Source organism: Ptychodera flava, chromosome 13 (genome assembly GCF_041260155.1).
Source record: "Ptychodera flava strain L36383 chromosome 13, AS_Pfla_20210202, whole genome shotgun sequence".
Classification (NCBI taxonomy): Eukaryota; Metazoa; Hemichordata; class Enteropneusta; family Ptychoderidae; genus Ptychodera; species Ptychodera flava.
The window spans coordinates 33,013,465-33,025,425 of NC_091940.1; the positions used below are offsets into that span (position 1 = coordinate 33,013,465).

At 41.2% G+C, this 11,961-nt stretch overlaps 2 protein-coding genes across 2 annotated transcripts in view; both read right to left on the reverse strand.

Moving 5' to 3' along the window:
- LOC139148211 (atrial natriuretic peptide receptor 1-like) overlaps nucleotides 1-11,961 on the reverse strand; it is a 282,135-nt gene that overhangs the window by 178,577 nt on the left and 91,597 nt on the right. The gene's annotated exons all lie outside the window — the stretch shown is intronic.
- LOC139148208 (fatty acid-binding protein 12-like) lies at nucleotides 11-1,158 on the reverse strand. The gene has a single exon (XM_070719525.1). It carries the CDS (start codon nucleotides 1,119-1,121, stop codon nucleotides 720-722), a length of 402 nt encoding a protein of 133 aa, XP_070575626.1. The 5' UTR covers nucleotides 1,122-1,158; the 3' UTR covers nucleotides 11-719.

Consider the following 11,961-nt stretch of genomic DNA (forward strand, 5'->3'; position numbering starts at 1 on the left):
TCAACGTCAATTTTATTTGCAAGAGTATTTATTAATTTCAACAGCATTGGATTGGACACCAAGGTTCCTGTATTCGATGAGTTAAACATGACTTGCATTTATCATCGTTGATAAATAATGTCATCTTGCGTAATACAATGACGAAGTACATATGACTAAAGACAAACTGGGTCTCTTTGTTTGAGCTGTACATATTCGATCGACTAGCGTCTTCAACTAAGCAGAAAAATACACACACGAATCAATACCAATATAAACACCCATGGAACTTCATAGTAAGCGACCACTTAACCAAAATCAGCTATTCTACACATTGTCAACATGATATAGAAAGCAAGCTTCTTCAAATCACATCTTTTTATCTATAGTACGGTGCTCCGAATTGCTTTTGGTCATCGGAAGAGAGGAGAATTCGAACGGACAGTCTAATATTGCAGAAAAGAAGTCGCTTTGAAATCGAAAAGCAGTCGAGAGTGACTGCCGCGAATTCGAAGTGACGTACAATACAGTATTCCAGTTGATTACGTGCTATTAAAATGAAATGGCGAACTACATCCATTGGTAACCATAAAATGCACAGTCCGATGGATAACAGTTCGAATAATTCTCTCTTGTCAGGTTAATCGTCATCGCGTACACCTAAAAGTACGAGCATCGCGTCTAGGTTGAGTCACGTAGAGTAATCTTGGTTGCGTCCACAGGTGTTAGATTTTCTAGATCTATACCTTGTTGAAGATACGCTTTGCGGTGACATCGCCTTTGGTGACAGCCAAGATCGCATGTCCGTCCACAACTTGCCAAACGGAAGACGCCCCATCCGGGTTATCGACTGGTTTGGTGATCAGCTTGTCGTCCTCTAGAGTGACAACGATCTTTTCTGTTTTACTGCCCGGTCTGACATCTTCGAACGGTACGCCTGGTTTGAATATGATTTTGTTTTTCTTCACAATCCCGCCCACGGTGTCGATTGTCCAGGTACCGTCGCCACTCACGCTGATTTCAACGCTCACATTGTCCGACTCGGCCACTTTCTTCGCAGCGTCCCCGACGCCAATGGCTTTGAGAAAATTTTCCATGTTCTCGCTGTGGTCACCTTTCCATTTGCCAACCAGGTTCGACATTTTGGAGGACGGACTGTGTGGTGCTGATGGGCGGTAAGTAGTAAAGTAAACGTGGGCAACTGGATGAAGTAAGAATTTTACACCCATTTTATTCATTTATCTACATGAAGCGAAGGAAAAATTAACCATCCATGTAACTAAAGTATGACCCTAACCTATATACGAACTCACGCGCAGCAGTGCATTGTCCTGAACTAAGCAGGGAAATTCCCTTCTGAGCATGTTTATACATGTACGGGAAATTCCGTGTGAGTCATCACCATCAAACTAGCCTATATAAAGGAGCTTTTTTTTACCTGTGTTGTCAGTCCGGCCGGCCGGTCGCGGAGTCTAGCTGATGTTGAACACGAGAGTTCCTATCGGTGCGAACTAAATTTCATATCCATTCAATCCATAATGTCTTAAATATCTTTCCAGAGGTGGACTAAATCCTTCTTGTTTTTGAATTTCTAGCGCCTGATGAAATATGTCCTGAATAAGTTCTGACCCCGGAGCCTCCTCGTTCCGAAGGGTTGCGCCTTTTTCTTGTATTTGTGTAAGCAGCTGTTTATATTGAACATAATAATGTTTATATTTCTCTCGTCTCTTTGCTACACCCGTTTTCCCTTGTATTACATCAATAACAACACCTGGTATAGGAGTTAAGGCTAACAGTACCGGAACTGTTGGAATTGCTGCTATTACAGCAGAGCTTACAAGAATTCCCTTAGTAATATTGAGAGCCATATCAATTCGACCCATTAATTTGTAACTTCGTCGATATGCAGCACTTGTTCTTTCTATGTAATCAGCCAATTGTTCAACGCTTTCAACAACTGAGATGTGCATTTTTTACTGTATATGTAAGGGATGATAAAAAATAATTGTAGTAATATAGAAATACAATATGGCAGAAGGAGGAGAAGAAAATATAGCACTCCAGGATTTCGATGATGCAAATGTAAATGACGATGATGATGCTACTGCTGAAACAACTTTTTCCTATGATGATGATACCTTTGCAGAAGCCGGTCCTTCCCAGGCTGGCTCACGCGATAGCCCGCAGGTGGATCCTTCGACTAGACATAGAGTAGAACTTACAAAGCAAGAGGCTGAACGACTCTTAAACAAATATAAGATTACTAATACGGATGCACGAAACGAATTTATTTTAAATTCTAAGATTGAAGGTGGTGAACTTTATTATAAAGAAATCAGAGTTACAACAGATAAAAGAAGTAGATTTTTAGAGAAATCTACGTTAAAAAAGAGGGCAGGAGGTTCTGAATTTATAAATAAAGTATACGGATGGAGTGGAGTCGAAAGCGCAGAGCCCGAATATGTGAGTCGTACATTGTATTCTGTAGATGTGGAAAACGATAAAATACCGGCTGAGAAGATGACGCCAGAAGACATGGGTATATACAAAGATAACTGACAGAGTTACGACAAGATGCCTCTGGTAATGCAGATAAAATACAAGCTTTTGAAAATAAAATCGAACAATGGAACAATCTAAACCAGAATATAGAGCTATTAATGATGAATTAAGGATTGCGAATATGCGTATTGGCGACCTTAACAACGAAAAAGTTAAAATAAGGCTATGAAAAGAGAAGCTGAAAAACAGTTAAAGGAAATTCCTGAAGATCACACCCAAGGAAAAGAAAAAGCCAAGAAACTACTAGCTGAACTCATAACAAGAGAAGCTAAAGTTGACAATCGAATTGAATACGAACATGGTAAGATCAGTGAGGCACGTGAAAGTCTGGCTACGACTAGGTCTCTTCGTGATGTAATTTCGATCCAGAATTGTCACTCAGGCTGAAAGCTGACAGAGTTATTTAAACGAAATGGTATTACAATCGCTGCAATACTGACTGCCCTTGGAATGACAATATCAACAATTGCCTTGGCTGTGACTAAAGGAGGGGGAGGAGGAGCGGGAGCAGGGGAGGAGGAGCAAACGCAGGAGGTTCAGGTCCGCCCAAAGTATATACAAAAGCGAAAGAAATTGTAAAGCAATTTGGTGAATGGTTAAAAACATTGGCCGCAAAAAGTGCTGCTGCAATACCAGGTTTAATCGGCTCCCTTGTCAGTTTTCTATTAAAAACAGCAGGATCGGTGGTTGGATTTGTTGGAGAACAGCTATGGATATTTTTAACTGGATTAACATTAGTCATTATAAATAAAATTATGTATTAATATGACATCAACATGTTTGGTGAAAAGAATATTGCAAAGTTTCTTTCCAAAAATAAAGACCTGTTTGGTTTCTCTGTCGAATTGGAATGGTGCAAACTCCGACGAGTAAATCGACATATACTTCGAGCAAATCCAGGTGTCCGACTCAAAGATGATAATCTATATCATAACATTTAGCTTTCGTGAAGGAATGTCAGAAGACTAACTTCTTTAAGCGACTAGAATTCATAGCTGTATTCCAGGATACTGAGGATGACCAAGAGGTTCATCATCTCCAAGAATATTGGGTTCTTCGATTGATTCGCGACACAGGCAATCGATTTATCTTTCAGGCAGACGGAAATATTTATGTAAAGATGTGATTTTTTCTTCTAAGTTATTATATACACGAAGTGAAACTTAATTTTCTTTATAACATGTAATTTCTTTTTTCTTCTACTATATACATTACACGAAAAATGGGGTACGATAGAACATTATCACCGACTTTCACCAACCGAATACCGAATGGAACGAAGTCAGAAAGAACTCATCACGTGATTGCTCATAATCCAAGTGAGGCAGATCCAGACCAGACACTTATCATACGATGTCCAAAGTTAGAAAGCGGAGTACTCTTAGTTCCAGATACTTTCGACCTGGTTTTGATCTCGAAGTAATGGGAGGTGGAACTACCCGTGTAGTACAAAATGTTGCAAAAAATTTGGTGGAGCGTATGAAACTCACATTTGAGGGTCAGACACTTTTCGATTTGAATAAATATAACCTTATTGAATGTTATCGCGATCTCTTCAAACATAAAAAGGAGAGAACGAACATGACACTGTATGGAATTCAGAACGAAAATCTAAGAAAATTAAGAAGCGGTTCGACCGATGCAGATGCCGCCGTCGTGGGCGATAATAGTTACTTTTCGACACATATAAAACAAAATATGCTATTCGTCTCACTCACCCCCTCATAACAGGCCATGGAGTTGCATATCCATCAGCGTTAGGGAGTCATATTGAATGGGAAATTACGTTGGCACCCGCCCCCCATTACTTGTCAGTAATCAGTTATTACAACCAATTATAAATTAAAAAACATTCAAATGGAATACGAGACAATTTCTGACCTCGATCTCGCGAGGTCAACTGCTGGTATTACAACGGTGGAAAAAGTTACCTTTACGAGCATATACATTATTTTAGAACAATCCCATTCAAAGAATCGGACACGGTTATCAATGAAAATATAAATGTACCACGACGTAGCATTAGAGGTATCGCTATACTCTTCACTAAAAATCAGAATCAGTCAGAACTGAACAGTGAACTTTTCTTTAACCCTCCATTGAATCTGTGTCTGTAATGATTGAAGGCATTGCAAATAAAGTGTACGCTCAGAAGATGATACCAAGACAATTTTGGCGAGAGGTGCGACGGTATTTTGCTGAAGATAAAGATTGGTGTGAAATTGATATAGATGAGGCCGATTATTTGAAGAATAAATTCTGTCTGTTTATCGATCTGCGTAGCTTTAAAGATATTGAGTTTCATGGAAATGGTTTAAAAGTAATGAACACAAAGGACGGAATTCAACTTGAGATCCTGAAGAAAGATACCGCGTGGGTTGGCGATGACGCTCACAATGATAATATATTTGCCCACATTTATGTTATCAGTGATGCCCTAGTCTCTATTGAAAATAGTAGATTAATGTCTTTACAATATTTTAAACCGTAACCATGACCCGTCGTCCGTCCTATCGGCCATGTTTCTGCCAACCATTCGCCCGTGTCTGGATTATATAGCTGCACACGTTTGATATCATTTGGCGCCATCATGATTTTACTGCGCTTTTCACTACGGATTTCTCCAGCCTTTTCCGTACAAACTGTACAAACTGTGCCGGCTCCGGCTTCTTCCCAGTTTCAAATAGATCTTTATAATCTTCAAAGTTCAAATGTTTTCTAACACAAACATCTTTCACCCCTTTATTTTTTTCGTCTCCGAAGTTGGAGTTCGAAAAGCATACACTTTCGAGCGTATGCCGACAAAATCAAGAATAGGTTCACCATTCAACTCATCTTTAAATTTACCTATCACTTTTTTATTAATCTTCGGAAAGTTGGGCCCACTCATCCCACTAGTATCATATATAGACTTCTCACCATTCTTTTCCACATCTTCTCGGACTATATCATTGAAAGTTACGTCCGGGGAAGGTATCGGTACACTGTAAACAAAACTGTCAGTATCCATGTAGGCTAATCGTATTCCAGGGAACTGGGTCCGAAAGTAATTGTAATGCGTCTCATACATAAGCAGCTTAGAAAGTTCAGTACTGCGGCGCCGATGAAAACTGGTTTTACATATCTATGCTCATCCGTTTTCAGTTCCAGTAGGGCACTGTCGCAGGAATCACCATCCTCTTCGGAAGTTATGAAAGTTATATGTTTCATCTTTGGATTATACTTCTGAATCTTTTTACGTCCACTATCCGTGCCGTTCCAGTCCGAAACAAATTTAAAGTCTCTGTACTTTCGAACATCTTCTATTGTCTTACCGAACATTGCATTATTCATCAGCTTATAGAAATTCTTTTCAAAATCTGTCTTCCCGTTTGCCCTCATTTTAGTGTTAAAGTCGATATATTTCGCGAGACATGGAGCTTCATCGAAAGCAAGCACCGATAAATCTTTTTCAATCTCATTCCCATCCGAAGATAGAATTCCAGCAACTTGTAGTGTAAGACATAGGACTCTCTATCCATCACACTTGTAATCAGTCGACCGCCCTGCCTCGGAAATTCATAGTGATGCGGCGCTAATGGCAAATCGCTGTGTTCTTCATGTAATTCGGCTGGGTATTCTAAGTCTACTTCTAGAAAACTTGGTGGAAAGGTGGAACCAGGTCCCCACGCTCCGGCTCCGCCCCCCGCTCCGCCGCCCCCTTCTTCCCATTCCTCCCACTCTTCCATCGTCATCCAATGAAGTCCGCCCGTAGGCATTGCCTGACTCATTGCCCAGCCGTAGAGATTGTTTGCATCGAGATATTTTATTTCGGTCACCGGCTTCTCTGGATCGTAATTCCCGTAAGCAGGATGATTTGTCTGTAAGTAATGAATATTACACTGGCTGATGCCGCCTCGAATTCCCCGTTGTACGAAAGTCATCTGCTCAGCATCTTGAATGAGTTTAAACTTATTACCCGTGTAAAGTAACATAGCATCCCATGTCAAGCCGGGCGCTGACATATAGTGGGCTGGATCTAACTTGTACGCTTCTAAACATGTGTCACGGAAATTTTCGAATATATTTGCAAGAAGGAGAACGTCCGTCTCACAATAGAATTCCATATAATCACGAATCGTTTTACATCCAACTTCGTCCCATACTCTTAATGCATGTTCGTAATCAGACTCTGAAATCCCCTCTTCCGTCAATTCGCTATAAAATTCCCCCTCTCCGGGAGCTGCTCCCTCTCCTAGTCTGTCAACCGAGTCTAAATATTCGTAGGGGAAGAAACCTTTCGCCCTTTGAATGTCCGGGTACGAAAGTGGGGCCGCCGTCCACCCAGGTCTCCGGCACAGTTTTTGCCAACTTCGCCAATGACCCCATCATCAGCTGAGCACTGTCCATAAACTTTATAGAAAAGAAACGTCTCTTTATCTCCCTCTTCCCTCCGGCAACAACAATTGAGGCGTGAAAAATAAATGTTTTCGAGAGACCCATAATTCCTCCATTGCTCGTCTTAGCTATGATTTTAGGCTCTGGTCCGGAACCCCCATCATCTCCTTCGGTAACGATTTCATGTAATTCTTTCAAAATAAAAGAACCATCGTATCCCTTGAGGTTGTGAAAGTAGATAGGAATGGTTCTCGACGGCCGGCATCCTTCGCAATAGAAGGTCGCCTCCTCCTTCACTACTCGGTATCCTGCCGGCTCTCCACATGCAATACAGACTGGATCACATCCGTCGCGCCGGTAATTAGAAGGATCCCTCATCGGTATTATTTTCCAATAATACGATTTAGAATAATACTCGGCCCGTTCTTTCATATCCTTTAGAAAGTCTGTAACACAGGAGAGACCTGTGAATGTTCTTTACCATAAACAGTGGGTCGGCCCGGGCCTCGTTCCGAAGGTCCCCACCCCCGTTCCACCATAACATACGAAAGACAAATTGGAATGTGCCGGCCGGTCCCCTTCTCAATAATTGCCTCAGTATCTGCATAGACGACGTAGGGAGAAGGAACCTTCTTCCGATGTCCTTCAAATTGACACACTTCCTTAGGAAAATCTGGCTGGGCAGTGTCTGTTCCACAGTATACCTGATGTTTTTCTAATTCTTCTGTTGACTTAAAACCTCTTTTACAAACCATACAAATACACTTCGTCTGCGCTCATTCTTTCGATTAGTACGAGAATTACGAAGGCGATTTTCCGCAGTAATTGGTACGAAGTGAGAACGGCCGCCGTCTTCGCCAACTATCAGTAAGATATTTGTATTTGATTCCTATCGGCTTCACCTTCGGCTCCGCCAGGGGCACTATATAACACAGTTATGTCGGACGGGGGAGCGGGATCATTTTCGTAGATCTGAAATACTTGAAGTTTGATGCCTGGATTTTGCTGCTCGAAGCGCCTGAATACAGTCAGATCGGCGGGCGTAGGAAAGGGAATACCTTCCCAACAGTAGTCAGCCATAAATGGGGCGTACGTATTCCATTTTCTCCTTACCTGACCACATTTCTTTTCACGAAACTCGGGGTCGGCCAACTTTAAACTTGCTACGATGGCGTATTGAAAACAGTTCTCGCTGCCCGAAGGTAGCACCAGATCGCTCACACAATGCTTATTTTTAACCATCTGGGAAGTTGGACTGCGCCAGCCCCAGCCCGAGTAAAACTTCTACTAGAATTACTTCAAAATTAAGTATCTCCTCGAGAACGAGACCAGAACCCTCAACATTTTCAATTGTATCAAGCATACGATCGTAGCGATCTATTAATTGTTGCCCCACATCCGATCCCGATCCTCTTACATCTTTTGTGTATGTATCATTTAATTTAACATACAATGAACGCGGTTGTGTATTACCAGTTTTCGGATCCGATAATTTGACTTCCATTTCGGTATAAACAGAGTACATCTTTCGGGCCCCTTTGACCATACCTTCAATATCCACCAGCTCCCCGATATCCTTGACTCGCTTGACTTCAGGAAATTTTTTTTGTAAAACTGCTCCCTTGAATGCTGTATGTAAACTGGCCATCTTTATGATATATACTATCCTAAAAATTTTTAAAATGAAAAAATAATTATTCTATGATAGGTCATCAAAATCCACTATAATATTTTTGTCAGCATTTATTTGTTTATATATCTCACCTAATCTTTCTAAGTCGACTAGTTCTTCCACATCTTGAATTCTGGTTTATTAGGCGCAGCACAAAATATTAATCTCTCAACAGTGAAAGAAGAGCACGCTTACTTAAGCGCGGTTTAAATGCTAAGAATTCTATCTTACTACCTTTCGGATATTACGAGGTACAATAGCAGGATTTTCTCGGACTGGCAATGGACTCACTGTTTTAAAACCGCAGTCAATTTCTTGAACCATATCAATACATGTAGCGAAATCGTGAGCCCCTCTCCCTCTCCCTCTTTTAAACTGAAATTTAAAATACGCCACTGGCTGAGGCCCCTCGCTCCCTCGCTTCTGATACACTTTAGATGGATTGTAAAATCCGCAGTATTATTCTTGGAGTGAGCGGCCAGGCTTGCAGCATAACTTTTAGCAGTGCTTGCATCGAAACTTTCACCTAGGGTACGGAATATTATTAAATCAGTAAACTTTTGAAGACTCGGTTGCCAACGGACACACACCCCATCGCATGTAGCAGGATCACCTCCCGAACCATATTTAGGTCCGATGTTGAAAACTACTTCTAGCTCACTGTCTACGTATATGAAAGGATCTACATATTCACCAAATACTAATTTGCCTCCATCATCAATTTTGATGTTTTCTCCGGTTTCAAGTATTTTTATTGCATCTGAAATAGAAAGGATTGTCATTGTCTTATCGTATATATCTTAATAAAAAAAAATTTAAAAAAAATTTTCTATGATATAGTATCCTAAAATGTCATACATATTCATAAATGGACCAACTGGAAGTGGTAAGAGTTACGATGCAATAAATTTGGATCCGTATCACGTACCAGAATTTGACACTAGTTTTTCCAGCAACATTGCCGACTTTTATAATGGGCGTGTCACCCACGTTTCGATTGCCGATTTTCAGAACCAGTTTATAGAACATACGCTTAGTTTACAATGTCAGGCTGGGAGGAGGAGGGAGGAACCCCCCTCCCTTCAGAACAATACATTATTTGTGACTCTTCCATAATTCAACATCTGACTTTTTCTCGAATCCGGGGCGTTTCCACGGAGTGGAAGAAAAAAAGATTGTTTCTAGAGCATTTGACCATTTACCCAGTTTCATTATCATATTCAAAGATATGCCTTGGGATTATTGCAGGCGGAATGTGTTGACTCGAGCAGGTCGTACGAAATAGCCGCCTTAGAAGAACTAGAAGAGATTCACAATAAGTTCAAACAGACTTTCTTAGAAATTTGCCACGACTACAGACTTCCATGTTTGGTAATTCGGAACGCTCTTACCCCCCTCGTTCTCAAGAATATACTTAATCCAACAATTGATACCGAGACAGTCGGACCAGTAGAATATCCACGAGCTTTTGACTTTGGAATTGCATGGAGCGGCGGCAGCCAGGGATTTTAATAGACGGTTTCAAGGAGGAGGAACTTGAAAAAGCGTACTTCCCACCTGGTCAAGAACAACTAGAACAACCTCGAGTCTCACTAAAGAACCTACACAAACTTCTTAACGCTTGTGAATCTGTGTGTGCTTATAATGCTTCGTTTGACCTACGAGCACTTGACATTATGAACAGTGGGGACTTTGAAGTTACTTGTCTATGGCTCATGTCAGTTGTGTACATTATACTTCAACCAGAACTTATAGATAAAGCTGAACAAGGGGGACTCGAAAGAACGGACTGTGGTAACATGAGAAGTCGTTTTGAAGATCTTGCAAACTTAATATGTTCAGGAACTGAGGGGGTACCACCTCATCCACATACGGCCGAAAAAGATGCAGTAAGTGAACATTACTTACGACAGTACATGATAAATACTTGGCCAGGTGGGGGGTGGAAGTGGGGTGGTAAACTGACACTTTCGGCTTTCAAGAAATTAAGACTTTTTCCATGGTACTTATTGAATAACTTTCGTAAATACTTACGTTAGTACTTACGTAGTACTTACGTAGAACTTACGTAGTACTTGACAAGTACCAGCACAGGAACTTACGAAGTTCTAATAACATTTTCCTCTGGCTCCCAACTATTGAAACTTTCTGGATAACCTTTCCATTTTATCAGATAATATTTCTTTCCTCTAATTTTTTTCGTCTTCAAAATTCGTTCTACTCTGTACAGCTCGTCGGCACCAGCGGCGCTCTGAAGTTCATCAGAATAGAAAGTGCCGAGTATTTCCTCTCCATTCAGATCTTTTATTTTGTAAACTGGTGGTGTTCCTAGTCAGCTGCGTACACAACTTTTGAAACTACGAAAATCTCCTCTGTCCAATTTGGTAAATATCCTTTCTTAAAAGTGGTCTTGTATTTTGTAATTCGGACCCGTTCTCCCGGCTTGAATTCAGGGTTGGCTCCCCCGGCTGCCAACTCAGGACCGAATAGTGTATAAAATGCCTGCCAATCGTTCTCCTCTGTTACGTCCCTGGGTTTCATTTTGATACTTCCGTGAACGGTGTTATTGTAATTCTCAAGAAGGTGGGGTAGAATAGAAAGCCATTCACGTGTCTGTTTATATGTAAAGTATTTCCACATCATCGTCTTGAGGGTCCGATTAAAACGTTCAACGACGCTAGCTTTTTTGTCACTGTAGGTGTGAAACCAATGAATGCCTGACTCCTGGAGCCACCCCTGCATTTTCTGATTAGTAAATTCCCGCCCCTCATCTGTCTGAAGTTTGTCGGGTCTTCTCCCGGATTTCTTAATCACGTCTTGTAGCGCCTGTAACGTATCATCAGCCGTTTTTGACTGTATGGCCTAGCCCAGGCATATTTACTGAGTACATCGATTACTGTTAGCATGTATCGAATGTTATGATTCTCTTTTGCGAATGGGGGAGGGAATTCCACGAGATCCGCTTGCCATTGAGAGTCTATCGATGTTACAAAAACGCGCCGGCCGCCCCGGAAGGCACCCCCGCGAGAACGAGGTACCGGTTTATGTAGATTATAAGTTAGCTGAGTTTTAACCAGTCCTTCACCTCTTTCTTAGTGACGTGGAGTCCGCTGGCCCGTGCTGCGTCATACAATTTTTGTACACCTCCAAAACCAGTTTTCGGGGTTGTAATATAATTCTCTAAGAGTACCTTCAGCTTCCATAATTGCTATATTATACGAATAATTTTATGTCGTACGGATTCCGTAAACGAAATACTAGTTTACTGAATGGCCTACTTTTCAATTGCTTGATTAGGCCCACGGCTTCCCGTTCTGACACCTCCATTCCATATTCTTTTATAATAGTTTTGTTGTCTATCTTGTTCGGTG

Excerpts from the sequence above, each read along its gene's own strand:
- LOC139148208 (XM_070719525.1), bottom strand. The coding sequence starts at position 1,121 with ATGTCGAACCTGGTTGGCAAATGGAAAGGTGACCACAGCGAGAACATG.